General features: G+C 35.0%; 1 protein-coding gene and 1 long non-coding RNA gene across 4 annotated transcripts; both read left to right on the plus strand.

The window, feature by feature from the left end:
- Positions 1-1,330: 1,330 nt before the first annotated feature.
- On the plus strand, positions 1,331-5,161 carry NIR1 (nitrite reductase 1). The gene is made up of 4 exons (XM_020352632.3): positions 1,331-1,753; positions 2,354-2,708; positions 3,003-3,291; positions 4,129-5,161. The coding sequence occupies exons 1-4, from the start codon at positions 1,393-1,395 to the stop codon at positions 4,864-4,866; spliced, it is 1,743 nt and encodes a 580-aa protein (XP_020208221.1). The 5' UTR covers positions 1,331-1,392; the 3' UTR covers positions 4,867-5,161.
- A 1,994-nt stretch (positions 5,162-7,155) lies between these two features.
- On the plus strand, positions 7,156-14,745 carry LOC145955853 (uncharacterized). Of its 3 annotated transcripts, XR_014432584.1 has the most exons (9): positions 7,156-7,271; positions 7,735-7,790; positions 7,885-7,954; positions 9,510-9,678; positions 9,776-9,895; positions 10,906-10,980; positions 12,363-12,452; positions 12,828-13,087; positions 13,170-14,745. It is a non-coding gene; the product is annotated as an uncharacterized LOC145955853 (long non-coding RNA). The 3 variants fall into 3 exon arrangements; XR_014432583.1 differs by lacking the exon at positions 7,885-7,954 and having other exon boundaries at positions 13,170-13,477; XR_014432585.1 differs by lacking the exon at positions 7,885-7,954 and having other exon boundaries at positions 12,840-13,087; positions 13,170-13,477.
- The last annotated feature ends 2,095 nt before the right edge of the window (positions 14,746-16,840 follow it).

Here is a 16,840-nt window from a genome sequence, read left to right on the forward strand (position 1 = left end):
TGGTCTTCATTGAAATCACATGTCAAACGGTTGCATGCAGCCGCATACACTGATACAGTGAATGAACCCCAAAAGTCCAAAACCAACGCAAAATAAAAATAGAGAAACAATAGCGGACACCAAACGTTTCCTTAGGCATCTCCAGTGAAACATTTGAGTTGCTTGGTACATTAAAAAATAAAATAAGTGACTTTTAATATGCCATGTCAGCATTAAGCAACTCAAACAAAAATTTATTCCAATAGTAAAAAATTTTAAGAAATTCAACTTTTAAAATTTTTTTTCTAATCATTTATGAATTAAATTTAAATTTTTATTAAAAAGAATAATTGCACTACAATGAAAGAAAATAAATTACGAGAAAAAATTTATAATAAGTAAATATTAAAAATAAAATAAAGTAATAATAAATACATAAAAATTATACGAAATTAATTTTTATCATTATTATTTTCGAAACGTTCCCAAATATTGTTTGAAATCTAGTAAGAAACGATTGCTTGAGGAAGCAACTCTCTCTCTTCTTCAAGCAACTCATGTTGCCACGTCAGAGTCCTCCAATAACAAGAAACCGTGACTTGAGTTGCTTCATGGGATAAACAACTCCCATTAAAATTGCTCTTACATACTTGAAATTCAATCAACTATTAATTATTTACAATTAGTCCTAAATTTGTGAGAATCATATAGAGTAACTATTATTATATAAAGCGAACAATATTATTTATCATACTCGTATATAGTATTATAACTTAATGTCGACTATCGAAACACTTTAAAATGTCAAACATAGGTACAAAACAAATAATTCATAATATGAAGGGTATTATAGCAACATTGTCATTTTTTTCCCCAATACTTGTGTATATCAAACTATGTACACAACAAAATAGTTTGTGCTGTGCATTCAATAAGAAACACTGTATATAATAAAAAATTGTCTAATAATTCAAGTATTTGTCTTGTGCTATTCTGTTTATCTTGTTTGTTAATTATTAAATATTCATAATTTTACTCAATTTCTATAAAATATATATTTAAGTTTTTTAATTTGTGATAAATTAAAAGTTAATAAAACTTCATTATATGTTATTGAGTGATTCATTAGAAATCAGAAAATATACTAACCAATATTTAGTGTAAAAAGTATAGAGACATGTGAGAATGGATATAGCATGCAATTTTGAGAGGGAATTTTAGTTAGAAGTGTTTTTGATCACGAAGTTGACCCTTGGCAACACCGAAGGGTCTTTCAATCCGAGGAAGATCACCTCTTGCTTACTTGTAAGGTCCTCGTTCACTTTGGTCCTCTCATCCTACAAAAATGTCCACTCTTAGCCCACACCGCCATTACCACAACCTCAAATACATTCTCAACACACGCTTCTTCCAATGTCTTCATTCTCTGTTCGTTTTCTGGCCCCTCCAAGCTGCTTCAACTCTCGGCCCAAGACATGGCTCTGTGCCACGCCAACGGTGGTTCCGGTTGCCTCGGAGGTGGAGGCGTCGAGGTTGGAGCCTAGAGTGGAGGAAAGAGATGGGTTTTGGGTGCTGAAGGAGGAGCACAGGGGAGGCATCAACCCTCAGGAGAAGGTGAAGATCGAGAAAGACCCCATGAAGCTTTTCATGGAGGGTGGGATTGAGGAGTTGGCTAAGATGTCCCTTGAGGAAATTGAGAGCTCCAAGCACACCAAGGATGATATTGATGTCAGGCTCAAGTGGCTTGGCCTTTTTCATAGGAGAAAGCATCATTGTAAGTTTCACTTTTTCATGTTTCTTTTGGTCCACAATATGCAAAGATAAGTGAAAGGAAAAAAGAGTTGATTGGTACATGTTTGAGTCTCAAACCATGGCAATAGCACTAGTTGTTGATATCTTAAATTAATTGTCTTTTAAGCGATGATGAAACACAAAATATAGGTGGAGTACTGTTATAAGGAAGGTTTTTAAATTGCAGTTGTAATGATGGTTTCATCACAATTTTTGACATTGCTGACAAATATGACTGATACAAACACAATTGTGGTTGTGATGCAAGTGGTTGATTCGACCACACTTGTGGTTATGATGTAGTTGCAATGAGTCCAAAAACCTTGATATTTAAGCCGAAATTGTGGTCACCCACCATTTTTTAAAACTTGATTATAAGTGCCATTTTTGTGTTATTTTCTAATAAAAATTGGAGTTTCATGTCAGTAAGTTTCATGTTAAAGCCTAAAGGACACATTAATAGTTGACATTAAAATGATATACTTGTTCATTTACTCAAGAATAAAACTTCGCATTTTGTTGTAAATAGCTTTTCTATTTGATTAATACACTTGGGTTCATTTCTTTTCATTGCCTAAACCAGATGGTAGATTTATGATGAGGCTGAAACTTCCAAATGGGGTGACAACAAGTGCCCAAACACGGTACTTGGCGAGTGTGATAAGGAAGTACGGGAAAGATGGGTGTGCTGATGTAACAACGAGGCAGAATTGGCAAATTCGTGGTGTGGTGCTACCTGATGTGCCAGAAATTCTCAAGGGCCTCGAAGAGTTTGGCTTGACGAGTCTGCAAAGTGGCATGGACAATGTGAGAAACCCTGTGGGTAACCCTCTTGCAGGCATTGACCCTGATGAGATTGTTGATACCCGACCTTACTCCAACTTGTTATCTCAATTCATCACTGCCAATTCACGTGGCAACCCAGCCATGTCAAACTTGTAAGTACACACATATATAAGGTGGATCATAGTTGTTGTGAATTAACCAAGTTTCTTACTCTAGTGGTTATGAAGTTTTTTCTGTGACATGAGGTTGACCTGGTACTTCCAAGAACAATTATCACAGTATTAAAATAATGTTTAGTCAACAGAAACTACTTTCCAGGAATATAAATTAGTCTTAGTTATAGCTTTGGGATATTGTGGACCATGTTCTGAAGCATTAGGATTTTATGATCTAAAGCATTGTTATGGGGTCCTTAATCCTTATATTGAATTTTTGGAATTGTGCAGGCCTAGGAAGTGGAATGTGTGCGTGGTGGGATCCCATGATCTGTTTGAGCATCCTCACATTAATGATCTGGCTTACATGCCTGCTAATAAAGATGGTCGTTTTGGGTTTAACTTGCTGGTTGGTGGTTTCTTTAGTGCCAAGCGATGTGCTGAAGCAATTCCACTTGATGCTTGGGTCTCCGCAGATGATGTTATCCCACTTTGTAAAGCTGTCCTTGAGGCCTATAGGGACCTTGGCTTCAGAGGGAACAGACAGAAAACGAGAATGATGTGGTTGATTGATGAACTGGTAAGTCATTATTTTATTTGATTTTGCCACTTTTGCCTAGTGTCAAATCATACATGTACATAAAGTGTTAGTTATGACATAATCCTTTCTTTTATAAATTACAATCAATCTTAATATTTAAAACAGTTTTGTTAACTATTATCCTTAGGGCAATGATTAAAAAGTCAATCGTTTGACTTTGGTGATCTTTTTGTCTCTAAATGACATTAGTTTGCTAATATTTTCTTCTTTTAACTCGGAGTAGCCTTATAGCTAAAAGTCAAGAACTAATATTTGAGGTAATGAGATACAGAAAAAGAATTGATCTATATCAATTGATAATTTGATGTTCTTGAATGCACAAACTTAGACTTAGACTTAGAAATTGAATTACTGACCACATTATAAGGAAAGAATGATTTAAGGGGCTGATCTATTTTGGAGATACTCTTTGTGCACACTACAATCAAGTATGATTTAATTATCATTTAATCCGTTCTTAAGATGAGTCATAATCGATCTGAACAAAGACATGCAATTTTCAAAATATCCCCGGGTCTAAGTGTTGGAATGTTTAAAATGTTTGGTTATCCACTTAAAATCTGTTTGAATACAAGTTTAAAAGAGTTTTTGAGAGCTTCTTTACGATAAATAAGGAATTTTTTGTTTTCAATTGAGAAACTTTCAAAAACCCTTTTAACTTTTATCCAAACAAAGCTTTTTCCCACATAGAAACTTTAAAAAAACATTTCTAACTTGTATGTAAATAGACTCTTATCTTGCAATGATGATCATCTATTTCCTTTGTCAATAAATGTATCTTCATGACAAGTGACAAATGTTTGGCAAATGATGCAGGGGATAGAAGTATTCAGGTCAGAGGTGGAAAAAAGAATGCCAGGGAAGCATCTAGAGAGAGCCTCCCAGGAAGATCTGGTTAAGAAAACATGGGAAAGAAGGGACTACTTAGGTGTTCATCCACAGAAACAGGAGGGCTTAAGCTATGTAGGGATTCACATTCCAGTTGGTAGAGTCCAAGCAGATGAGATGGATGAGCTGGCCCGTTTGGCAGATGAGTATGGCAGTGGTGAACTCAGGCTCACAGTGGAGCAAAACATAGTGATTCCCAATGTGGAAAACTCAAAACTTGAGACCCTTCTCAAGGAGCCTCTCTTGAAGAGGTTTTCCCCTGAACCTTCCCTTCTGATGAAAACACTTGTGGCATGCACTGGCAACCAGTTTTGTGGACAAGCCATAATTGAGACAAAAGCAAGGGCATTGAAAGTGACTGAGGAAGTGGAGAGGCAAGTGGCAGTGACTAGGCCTGTGAGGATGCATTGGACTGGCTGCCCCAACACTTGTGGGCAGGTGCAAGTTGCTGATATTGGCTTCATGGGGTGCATGACTAGGGATGAGAATGGTAAGGCCACTGAAGGTGTGGATATTTTCCTTGGAGGGAGAATCGGAAGTGATTCACATTTAGCTGAAGTGTATAAGAAGGGTGTGCCTTGCAAGGACTTGGTGCCCATTGTGGTAGACTTATTAGTAAAGAATTTTGGAGCTGTCCAAAGGAATAGAGAAGAAGGAGAAGATTGAGTTTTAATATAAGGGTGTTTGTGCCTTGCAAGGACTTGGTTCCCTGTGAACTAAAGTATTTGGTGTTCTCTACATAGAAGATAAAGGGGTGGTTATGATTCATGAGAGATGCAGTAGTGCAAGGATGTTCCTGGCATTATATGATATGCACGTACACTTTAGGATAAGACATGCTCATTCTTTCTCTAAGTTACACTTTTTCTCTTCAAAGATGTATGCTATAGTTCTTATTTTCTTATGACATATGCTCAAGCGGAATAAGAAGTGGAAAGCTTTTATTCTTAACAAATCAAAAGTGATTTCTTTTGATGATACGTACTGTTAGGCAAATGGTTGATATTTCAAAACTTATACAACAAAATAATAAGCTTTTTCCATTTTGGATGAATTTTTCACTCAAAAAAGTGTGTAGCCTTTTATATTTAGCTTTGCAAAAAATAAGAGCTTGATAAGAAATGCCTAAAATAATGTCGAAATCAAGTATATCTTAAATTGAAGTGTCCGAATCACAAAGCATTTTTTTTTTTACCAATCATAAGGCAAAATGCATATATGTCTTAATAATCAATGAATAAGCTAGGAAGAAAAAAACTCTTGAAGACTATGCCTTCATCTAAAATGGGAGATGTAATAAGATGTACCGAAACAGAAAGTTAACCTGCTAAAGTTACAAAGTAGAAGAGCATATTGTAAATTTAGTTTTTCAAAATACTATACACAAAAATACCGATTAAAATAATTATGTTAGTTTTAATTAGTAATGCCAAAATATAAAATCTTATTCCAAAAGCACCTACAAAATTAAATGATGTAAGTAATAACTATATTTAATGACACAAATCATAAATTAAAAATATTTTTTCAACTAATTAGTATGATTTGTAGTGTTAGTATTCCAATACATTACTTTTATGAAAAATGATTGGATAACTCATTAATAGCCTTGTAATAAATTAATAGTATAATAATAAAACCAATTAATAGATTTAACAGTAGACTTATGTTTTTTATAATTAAAATTAAAATGATTTTCATTTATTTTTTATAATATAATAACGAAAGTAATTTCTTAAGGAACATTTTTTTTGGATTAAACACATGGCTTCAACTATAATATAAGAACTTCAAGCATCATCTACAATGATTAAAAGAATGTCAGGTGATATAAATACAGGAATATTAATTAGAAGGTACTTGAACTTTATCATTATTTTTTCATTCTTTAAAACACTCACAGAAACAATTATATACATCGATTAAGTACTTATTATGAATATTTGAGATAACATTAATTTCTTTGATGTTAATTTTCTGGGAGTATAAAAGCTAAAGAGGCTTTGAATTTTAAGAGTTTTAAATTAAAGACTTATACAAAAATATTTGACAAAAAGGAATCGAATAGTGAAAATCCTATGTTGTTGCTCAATGGACCGGACTTAAACCTAAATTTATAGGGTATAAAATGTTGTGTTTTTTCATGCTCTCTTATTCCCCCTCTTCCCTAGCATTATAAAAGAGATATTAAAATAAAATAAATAAATAACCCAAGCGTACACACACATGTACATATATTCAAAGTTTTTAGAAAAATTGTTTTATTCACCTACCTTCTAAATATATATTAGAAAGACAAAAATTCAATTCCATTCCTACTTGTGTTTTTTTACCTGTCCTTAATTTTTTCAAGTCTTATATATCCACTAGATCCTATCATGGTTGAATAACCTTTTATTTTTAACAAAACCCTTTTATTTATTAAGCTTCTAATAAAGTCAAACATTAAAAAAAAAATAAAGTGAGTTAAGATTATGCTTAAATAAGTTATCTAAACCTTATATGTAGAAAACAAGTTAGACTTGTTTGAAGTGATACTAATTAAGCTGAGTTAATTTTATCCTTAACTAATTGTCCTAATGTGTTTCTGAGTTTGGATTGACCTGGTCAATTAGGTTAGGTGGCCTATTATTAGATTTGGGTCGTTAGCTTTGGGCTTCCAAGATTGAACCAGAAAGCATGAGGGCCTTGTAAGATACGTTCCTATTCATTTTAGGCAGATGATAAACACACCTCCACTCTCATATAAATACACCTCCTTTTTAAAAAAAAATATATAAAATGTCTAAATTACCCTTAAAAAAATAAAAATTTTAAATTTAGACCCCTTCCCCGCACCCCACACCCTCCCTTTTCCGCACCCCCACACCCCACAGCCCCCTTCCCCGCACTCCCTTCTCCGCACCCTACACCCCTTCCCCGCACCCCCCACACCCTACACCCCTTCCCCCGCACCCCCCACACCCTACACCTCCCTTAAAATATTGGAAGAATGCTAATAACACAGCGCTTTTAATTTGTTTTGAACCTTCCGTTCCAACACTCCCTCGCCACACCTCCTTCTCTGTTAGGTATTCTCTGCTCTGTTTCTTGCTTTCATTCTTCCCCACTTTTTATACTTTCATTTATTTAAATTCATTCTTCTCAAGACTCTTTTTTAACGATTGATTTACGAACATACCTAGTTATGCGTTTTGCTTATGAGATGGAAACCTCGTTATGAAATCGGGAAATCTGGGACTAGAATAGAAATATGAGGAATACACACAAAAAGTGTTAGGTTATGTGGTGAATCAATGAAGTAAAATATTACTGCTATGATTCCTTTGCTTATCAATTAATTTGTTCCAAGAGGCTATTTGGAAATTCTATGTTTTTAGCTTTTATGTGTCCTCTTATTTTGTTTAAGCTGCATACTTTTTTGCCTAAATTGTAAATATAGTTATAACCATTGAGTTAAACTAAGTATCAGAATTAGATTTTAAATTTTAGATTATACTTATTTGAATATTAATTATGAGTTTATATTGCCAGGGATTTGGTTGTAGCTTCTCCCGTGGAGTATCGATGATTTGAGATATCCTAATAAGGTTAGACTTTGGTTTGCTTGATTTACTGCATTATCCCAAAAAGAACAAGCTTTTTATATATAAAAAAAAAACTTTTTTCTGACATTAATGGCAGGAAGAAGTTAAGAAAATTACACAACCAATTCTGGATGGCCTTGGTGAAAACTATTCTATTTATTGTGAAGGTACTGATTTTATTATAATACTTGCAACAAATAAGATCTACAAGTGGAGGAATAGGTTGGAAGCAAGGAATCAATTGACATTATTCAATACAACAGAGCATTAACTGTAGTTAGTTAGCTTGTATTTTGGCAATAACAATTTGGTTGTTGGGAGAGATAATGGTCTCTCAAATACCCTTAGAAAGTAACCATTGTGTCATCTTCCACTTCTCAATCACATTGATCGTAATGCAGCTAATGAATAATATAGTGAGACTAGTTTCCCAGGCAATTAATCATAAATAGCACCTTCAACATTTTTTTTTGGGTCTTAATATAGATGAATGAAGTATAAATAATTAGGCTACCTTGCAAATCCAAAGTCAGCAATCTTCAACACTGACTTCTCATCATTTCGAGAAAGAAGAAGATTCTGTTTCATGGATGATAGGGATTAGCATTCTAAGATAAAATAACAACACAACCTTTATTTGATTTGGTTTAAATTATGTGATTGACACGTTTTCTTTCCCTTATTTTTTGATTTTGCACAATCATAACACCTTATTGGCTGATGTCAAAAACTTGTAAATAAAAATGCTGTATTTTCTGCTTGCCTCTAAAAGAAATATTGTTTAAAAGTATTTACTTGACCTTTTTTTTATTTGACATTTTGCTTTAAAACTAACATTGTTATACCTGCTTCAACTTGCCTACTTATTCCACTCAATGAGATTGATTACATCAATTGCATGACACCATTGAGGTCAATTAAAGACCAATTTCTCAATCATATTATTCACTAAGATCCCTCGTAACAATCTCTTTCAATGTCTTTCTTGCTCTGTTTCCTTTTTCACATTGCAAAAAACCATGTAATCTACTTTCACCACTAGTGCTTCGAGTGATCTTTGCTCATGTTGAAACCACCTTAACTAATTTTTTGTTTTCATTTCCTCAATTAGTGTCACCCTAATATCTCCTTGAATAAAATTATTTTGTATCCTATCCTTTCTTGTGTGACTATACATTCATCTTAACATTCTTGCTTTTGCTACTCTCACTTTTTTCTCTTCTTGTCCCTTTAAAGCCTAACATTCACTACCATATAGTGTAGCTAGACATATAACAATACAATAAAATTCCCTTTGAGCATAATGGGTACTTTGTGATTACAAATAACCCCTTATGCCTTTATCCATTTTAACCATCCAACTTGTATCTTATATGTGCATCTTCATAAAATTCTCCATCATTTTGTAATATTTATCCTAGGCATTTGACCTTAGAAGCCTATGGTGCGACATCTTCTCCCATTTTTACTTCTATGCCATTTTCCTCTCGATTCCTACTAATTTGCAATACATATAATCTGTGGTTCTCCTACTCAAGCGAAAAAGTCTGTCTCCAAAGCCTAAGTTGACAATTAAGCTTGTTCCTTGATTCCTCAATCAAATCTACAAAAAGTATTCAATTAAGGATAATCTTTTTATGTCTTTGGTAAGCACATCTAAGACTGAATTAAACAAATAAGAACTCAAGGTATTTCCCACTCATTGTTGGAATTTTTTGACAGAACATGGTGAGAAGCTGCACGAGTTAGAGTAATTTAAATGCGGTTCTTAGGCTATTAGTTGTGATGAATATGATGGTACTTGGCAGCTTATAGACCCACTGGAACTACAATCTTATAGAGAACAATAGTCACTGCAAATACTGATGTCGATGATCTCCCCACAGATACTGTAAGAGAGTCTACACTGTCCTTTACACAGGATCAACTGTATAATTTGAAAAGGAAAAAAAAAATTTGATCACAGATACTGATAATTTGACTTGCAGTTTAATAAGGAGAGTGGTAATTTAATAGAGGAATTGAAATTAAGAGTTTCATATATCACTCCGACCTCACCTGAAGGAAGCTCTGAAGATGATGGAAAAAACTCCACTCAATCCTCTTCTGTGAGTCTCTTCTCTTCCCCTACCCTTCGTGGAAATCAGTGTGAAATTCCATGTTTATTCTTTGTTTTGAATTTCATAATTTTACGTACTTAGCCACGATGCCATATATTGTAACTTCACATAGCATTTGAAACGGAAAAGCTTGAGAAATCTGATTAAGGCATTTTCTGAGTCGCTTCAGTTGCTGGCATCATTCTTTGGTTTTGTGACAGCATTAGTTCCATCTTGTTGATGGACAAACTACTCATGTGGGCAGTACTTGCTGCATTTGGAGGAAACAACATATTGACAAAGCTAGAAAAATGTGATTGATTAGTAAAGACAAAATAAAAATGGAAATCAGTTAAACATTGAAAGTCCTGATGTACGACCCTTCTGATGGAAAATTTAAACATGTGCTGCATCAAAAATCAACTGTTTATAATAGATCTGGTATCTGGTTTCCTCTGTTCCATTTTTACTTTATATAAATTTATAGATGTTTTTCCTCAGTTTTTAAATTGCATAAAACATCTAGCAGATTATGCACACTACAAATTTGCCCATGACAGCAGTGTGGAAGAAAAATTATGCTCAGGTCTCAAGTTAGTTTGGCAAAGATTGATGATCTTGTGAAAGATACATAATTTTGACCGCTTGCGGGACTGTTTATAGCTTATACTTACAGACTGAATTTGAAGTAATTACTTTTGTATTTGTGACCCCCACTCATTTTTTTAGGTTAAGAAAGTTATATTGACTGCTTTTAGTTACATTCATATTTATAATGAATAACGAGTCTAACAGGCTGTCAGCAAAATCAATGGGTAGTAGTTGCTTCAGATCTGTCTTCTTTGTTTGATTGATCATCTCTAAAACAGTGACCAATGTTGCACATTTGCACGTTATTCGTTCATTGTTAACCATTTCGTACATTATAGCATTTACTGCGAGAGTTAAACTTCTCTACATGCCCATTTCTATTGTTTAGATTAGCCAATCATGCTTAAACTAAATTTCCTTTTCTGAAGAGCCAGGCTTTACAAAATCTGAGGGAAGAAAGAGATGCCGCTGCCAAACAAATGCGACAACTGCAACAGGAACTGGTAATTGTTCTACACATTTCCCCACTTTGCACTTTTATCATAACAATTTGGTTAAGATTTTATTTGAAGTTATTCCAAATAGGGGGGTTCATGAGTCCAGTGTCCAGGTCAACCCGACAACCTGAATTGGGTTAGGTTGGTTTAGACCATTGGTTTAGTTTGGATTTTAAATTTGCAAATTTGATGATATGGATTTGGGGGTCTGGACACATGGAGCTCGATTCGATTCAAACATATACCATTTTTTATTTTGTTATGCTATGTAATTCCATAGTTCTATAATTTTATGTTATAAAGTTCTATAATTCTTGTTGACATAATATGATAACTTTCTTTCATTCTATTATAAAGTTCTATAATTTTATTTGTTTCATTATAAAATCTTTGTTAAAGTCGGTAGTCTTTACAAATGGACATGTCTTTTCTTAATCTAAGATTTTCTTGTGTCAAAATAAAAATATTCTAAGATTTTTTAGGTGACCTCAGGATATGTTTTAGTCAAAAAATAAAGACAAATTAGTCGGAAGTAATAAGATTTATTTAAAAAGTTATTATTTTTCAGCAAACTTTCAGCTATATACACTAATCAAATACTTAAAAAACAAACCATAATTATTTAGCAACTCTATGAAACCACGTTGATAGCTTCACTATAATTAAGATGTGGTAACATCTAATTTCCTAAACTAAAAAATAAAGTTGTGGGTCTAAGGACTAGTACTCTTAGGCCTCCATGCTATTAGTACTAATAGAAAATAGGTGATCCTTTCCTTCATGATAGTTGTTGGTTTATATTTGCAATGTTGATCTGGTCTTCTCCATGCTCTTTGCAATAATAAGTACAACATAATTTACTGAGGTTGAAGGAGGAGGGCCTATAAAGATATTGATCTACTTTTGATAGATGATGAGTTGGATCAAAACAAAACAAACGAAAGATAAGTAGAATAGTACATATATACATAATCTATCGTCTGCTGGCATGTTTGTATCCATTATTTGGAGCAAAATAATTGTTTATTTTTTAAAATGCCTTTGTGAAACTTATAAAAATAATGATTTTGGTTTTAGATAAACTTTTCATCATTAATCTTTTACTTTTTTTAATTTAGATAAAAAACATATAAATTATAATCTAGAAGTTTGATATGTTTGAAGGTGGTTGCTTTGCTGCTACTACCCATAAGAGATAAATGTGGACTTAACCATGTAAATCCATTAAAAAAAAATCACTTGATAGAACAAAAAATGTAACACTAGAGCAAGGCTTATTGGAACTATCCCTTGTACCATGTCTATATCGATACATAAAACAAAAGACAATTAGTTATAATGTTATAATGTCTATTGCAGTCTTAATTGTTTTTTATTAATACATGCAGATTTTCTTGTGATTGTGTAATTTGGGCATTGCTCCATTTCTAAAGATGTCACGTACTAGTGAGACTACTATTAAGAAGGTGACCCAAAAGGTATGTCTAAATTATACGTGTCTTTATCATCTAATTGTTAATGACATACTATATCATAGTCTTAATTCTATATCACCAAATGACATACTCTTCTCAACTCCTATCTCCCCTTAAAAATTCCACTTATTACTAATATAACTAATTTAGAAATAGGTGAATGTGGTTTCAGTATTAGGCTGCCTCGCACCTCCTGTTCTTTCTCTTCCCCACACCCCTCTTCTTCTTTCTTTTTCCCGCACCCCCGTCTTCTTTCTTTTCTATCTCTTTCTTCTTTTCTTCTTCATCACTTTCTTATCCGACCTCTCTACCTCCTCTTCTAGCCTTTTTAGTTTTTGTAATATCTTCTTCCTTTTTAATTTTGTTATAAACTGTAAGCTCACGGTTTAGTGTCAAGAAAGTGGCTATTGTGGAAATCGGCGTTCAAGCCAAACTCACCCGCTTGCAAGGCTATTGTGGATCAAGAAAGTGGATTCGTTGCGTAAAGACGATTGGGAATTTGGCCAGAACGTTCAAGGTGACGGAGTCGGATGATTGGGCCCTTGGTGAGGCTTCTGAACGAGAGGGAACCGGAGGTGCTGAGGGAGGCGGCGATTGCGCTCACGAAATTCGCGTGCACGGAGAATTACCTCCACGTGGTTGGGTACTTTACCTGTTAGTTTTCTTCCATCTTATTGTGCTCCAAAATTTGACTTTGTTATTTAACATGATTTAATGCAGTGATCGTGCTGTCAATAATCAAGACATGACAGCACATAGTTTCTTAGAAATAGGTGCAGCAGCTCTACTTGTAGGAGACATTGAATCTAAGATGAAGGGGCAACCATGGAAATTTTTTGGAACTGATGATATGCCTTACCTAGATCAGCTATTGCAGTCTTCCCGCGTAACACCAATTATTGATTCCGACTCTACTCATTATTGATATAATTATAATTAATATAAGAATTATAATTATGCATTTCTGTTCATGAATGGAAATTTCTTATTGATTACTTGATCGGTTGGGGGTGGGGGGGGTGATGAATTGATTTTATAAATTCAAGTTTTCTCTTTGTACTCTTTTCTGTACTCATTTTGTTTCATGTAATCTTGTTCTTTTGCCCTGCATAGTGTCTTTTTATTCTTAAAAGAAATTGAAATTGTAATCTTTATGCAGTACTTTGGGGTTCTGTTTGGTTTGTGTTGAGATTTCCGTTGAAGTACTTTTGTTATAATTGAAATTTAGTTTAATTCTATCAACGGTCTCAAACACGGCAAGTATACCGGCCGTTCAAGTAGTAAAAATATCGTATCCACAGGGATTAGAAGGTAAAATAAACATTTATTGACTATTCGTGACTAAAGAATAATTCCAATTTATAGTTTGTCATGTAAATGTGAGATGAAGAGCATGACTATTGGAATGTTAAAACTATAAAGAGATTAGTTTTAGAATGGGAAAGAGTAGAAATGGGATAATGGTATTGTGAGGCTGTGGGGGTCAGATTTCACCGAACGTAACACTAATGTATCCTTAATCTCTTGTTAAATTCATTGCTTAGTCAACCCAATAGTTTACTCAAACCTAATCCCTTAGAGCAAGAGCCTAGGTGCGGATATTGAATATCAATCCCTTGAGTACCCAATACCTACACCCGCATTACGGGCTAGGGTTTAAGACTACTAATGGGTCAAGCTCTATCCCTAGATACAATCTCCACTAGGCATATGTTCCAGAACTAATTTCAAAGGTATTTCCCAATACTCAATGGAACCTTAAATCATGCAAAGGGTGATCAATCCAAAGCAAGCATTAAGCAAAGAAACAAACACAACAATGAATGAAACAACAAATATATATATCATTGAAAACGTAAGGATTACAATAGAGTATGTTGGCTACATCTAACCCCACAAAATGGGTGAAACCACTCAACAAAGAGGGCAAATACAAAATAGAGATGGAAGAGGAAGTGAAGAACCGAAGGAAAGATCCGCACACGGACGATCCCAAGCCCTGGGAATCCCTTCCGCAGCTCCTGGAGGCGCCCAATGTGAGAATGGGGGTTTCTCCCCCGAAAATGGCTTCAAATACGAGCTTGGGGAGTCAGATTAGGGTTTCGCGCCCGGCGCATAAGTCTTCGCGCCCGGCGCGGGGCCTTCCAGATACTCTCTGCCTTAGGACAAGCCCGGCGCAATTCACATTACGCCCGGCGCAATGGCTCCCAGAGGTGAGATACTCTGTTTTGCTCGCCTGGCGCGGATCACCTTGCGCCCGGCGCAGAACCTCTTCTCTGCTCCTTAGCTTCTTAGATTTCCAATCCTAAGAGTCTTCAACTTTCCACTCTTCCTCAATACCTGCACAAAAAATGAGGTGGATTAAGGTATTGTTAGATGAATTTGGGTTAGTTATATCTGCACACAAAATGAACCAAAAAGAGAACAATTATATTGCAATGGTTCAAAGGATGAGTGGAATTTGTTCAATAAGTCTCATCCAAAAAGAGGTAAAATTGAGACTTAACAACTCCCCCAAACTTAGAACCTTGCTTGTCCTCAAGCAAAAGGTAATTAATCTAGCAGATAACAAGCAATGCAAGTGAGTCAATTTCTACATCCTAGTTTACTTGTATCTTTTTTTCGCAAGCATGAACCTCAGATGAATTTCCGATCACAATTATTGCAATAGAACATGACAAGGTGCAAACAAAGGTTTCAAAAGAGATCAAAGAGCTGAGAAGAGTAATGACTATCTGTGTATGCATCCTCACTAGGAAAATGTTTCTCTCTATGCACACTAGTGTATCAGGGTGAGTGTTTCTCTCTAGTCTACTACTCACGCCACATAATTCAACTTTGCTCTTCGTTTCCAAATGAAACCAGTGGTAAAACAAATGCAGACACTTATCACAAGGTCTTTATTAGGGCAATCTGGGTCAAGCAGGGTCAAGCGGTAGCAGTTTTATGGTTTTTCAAAGATTGAAGGTGCTATAGCTTAAGAGAGCAAATAAGATTTTACAATGATGTCCCTCTCCATACCCCATTACAACAATTAAGCACATGCCCCTAACCGGATCCAAGCCATTAGCCTTATTGTTTTTGTTTTGCTTTTTGTTTTTGTTTTGTTTTTTTTTTTTTTTTTTGTTTTTTTTTTTTGTTTTTTTTTTGTTTTTTTTTTGTTTTTTTTTTGTAATGGCTGACCACATACTTTCTTCTTCCCAAATTTCCTCATTCTTCAACTCTCCCAAACTTATTTGATGTCATCATTTTGCTCTCTTAACCAAGGCAAAGGTTATGGTTAATTTTCCATGGTTTGGGACAAGTGGAAGGTGTGGTGTTTAGGCCTAGGAAGGTATGGGTCAAGTGAAGAGTGGAGATGGCTTTTTGGCTTAGATGGTTAACAAAAGATGGAAATGTGAATGCCTTGATCATATAAGTGCACAACATAAGCAAACCACCAGGGAAACTCAAGCAAAGTCTATCATGCAACCTAAGCGTAGTTCACTCATCAGTGTTTAGGCTCAAACCTCACCCGGCTATGCATCCACAAACTATCAAGCTCAGCTCAGTTCTATGATCAACATTGAAACCCGTATGCAACTAGTCATGAACTAAAGATCTAATGTGACTTGAAAATGTCTAAGGTACACACACCATAAACATCAAGCAAACTATAATCCAGAATCGACCACAAGCAAAACAAGTATCAACAAGATTAAAAACCATGCTAAGGCAGACTATTCACAAAAAGAACCAACAGAGTAATCACCAAAAGAGATAGGTATAAAAATAGTTAAAATACTGAAAATAAAAGACAGAAAAATAAATTGCAAGAAACAAAGGCAAACTAAGGTGAGCTCCATCTGCTTCCATCTATGGGGTCTGGTCATCATCATCTTTAGGGGCTGCTCCACCATCAACGACTCCGTCTGCATCAGCAGCTCCACTCCCCCAAACTTAGGAGCCTGGTCCCCAGGCCAACCAGTATATGCCTGAAAGTCCTAGAAACCAAGAGTGGTCGCGGAGTATAAGCATGAAAAAGAATGGTGAGCACAAAAATGTATACATAGTGATGACCAAGCGACTATAACACAATGGAGAATATCCTTAGACCAAAATTAAGCACAAAATGCATGTACATAGAAATGGACTAAGACAATGCAACACAAACAGAATACAAAGAAACATGAATGAAAAATAGTTAAATACAAGGTATCAGGAATGCTTTTGCGCCGGGCGCAAAACAGATGCGCCGGGCTTCATATCAGTAAAACTCAACGAGGTCCAAAATCTGATATCGCGCCGGGCATGCATTAAACGCGCCCGGCGTGGTGGTTCCAGAGACCAAAAATTGAGTACTAGGCCGGGCGCAAAAGAGTCACGCCCGGCGCGTAGTCACTTTAAAAGGT

This window comes from Cajanus cajan, chromosome 3 (genome assembly GCF_000230855.2).
Source record: "Cajanus cajan strain Asha chromosome 3, NIPB_CcT2T_4, whole genome shotgun sequence".
NCBI classification, from domain to species: Eukaryota; Viridiplantae; Streptophyta; class Magnoliopsida; order Fabales; family Fabaceae; genus Cajanus; species Cajanus cajan.

Excerpts from the sequence above, each read along its gene's own strand:
- NIR1 (XM_020352632.3), top strand. The coding sequence starts at position 1,393 with ATGTCTTCATTCTCTGTTCGTTTTCTGGCCCCTCCAAGCTGCTTCAAC. Across the intron at positions 1,754-2,353 it reads TCATAGGAGAAAGCATCATT|ATGGTAGATTTATGATGAGG; the intron begins GTAAGTTTCACT and ends TGCCTAAACCAG. Across the intron at positions 2,709-3,002 it reads AACCCAGCCATGTCAAACTT|GCCTAGGAAGTGGAATGTGT; the intron begins GTAAGTACACAC and ends GGAATTGTGCAG.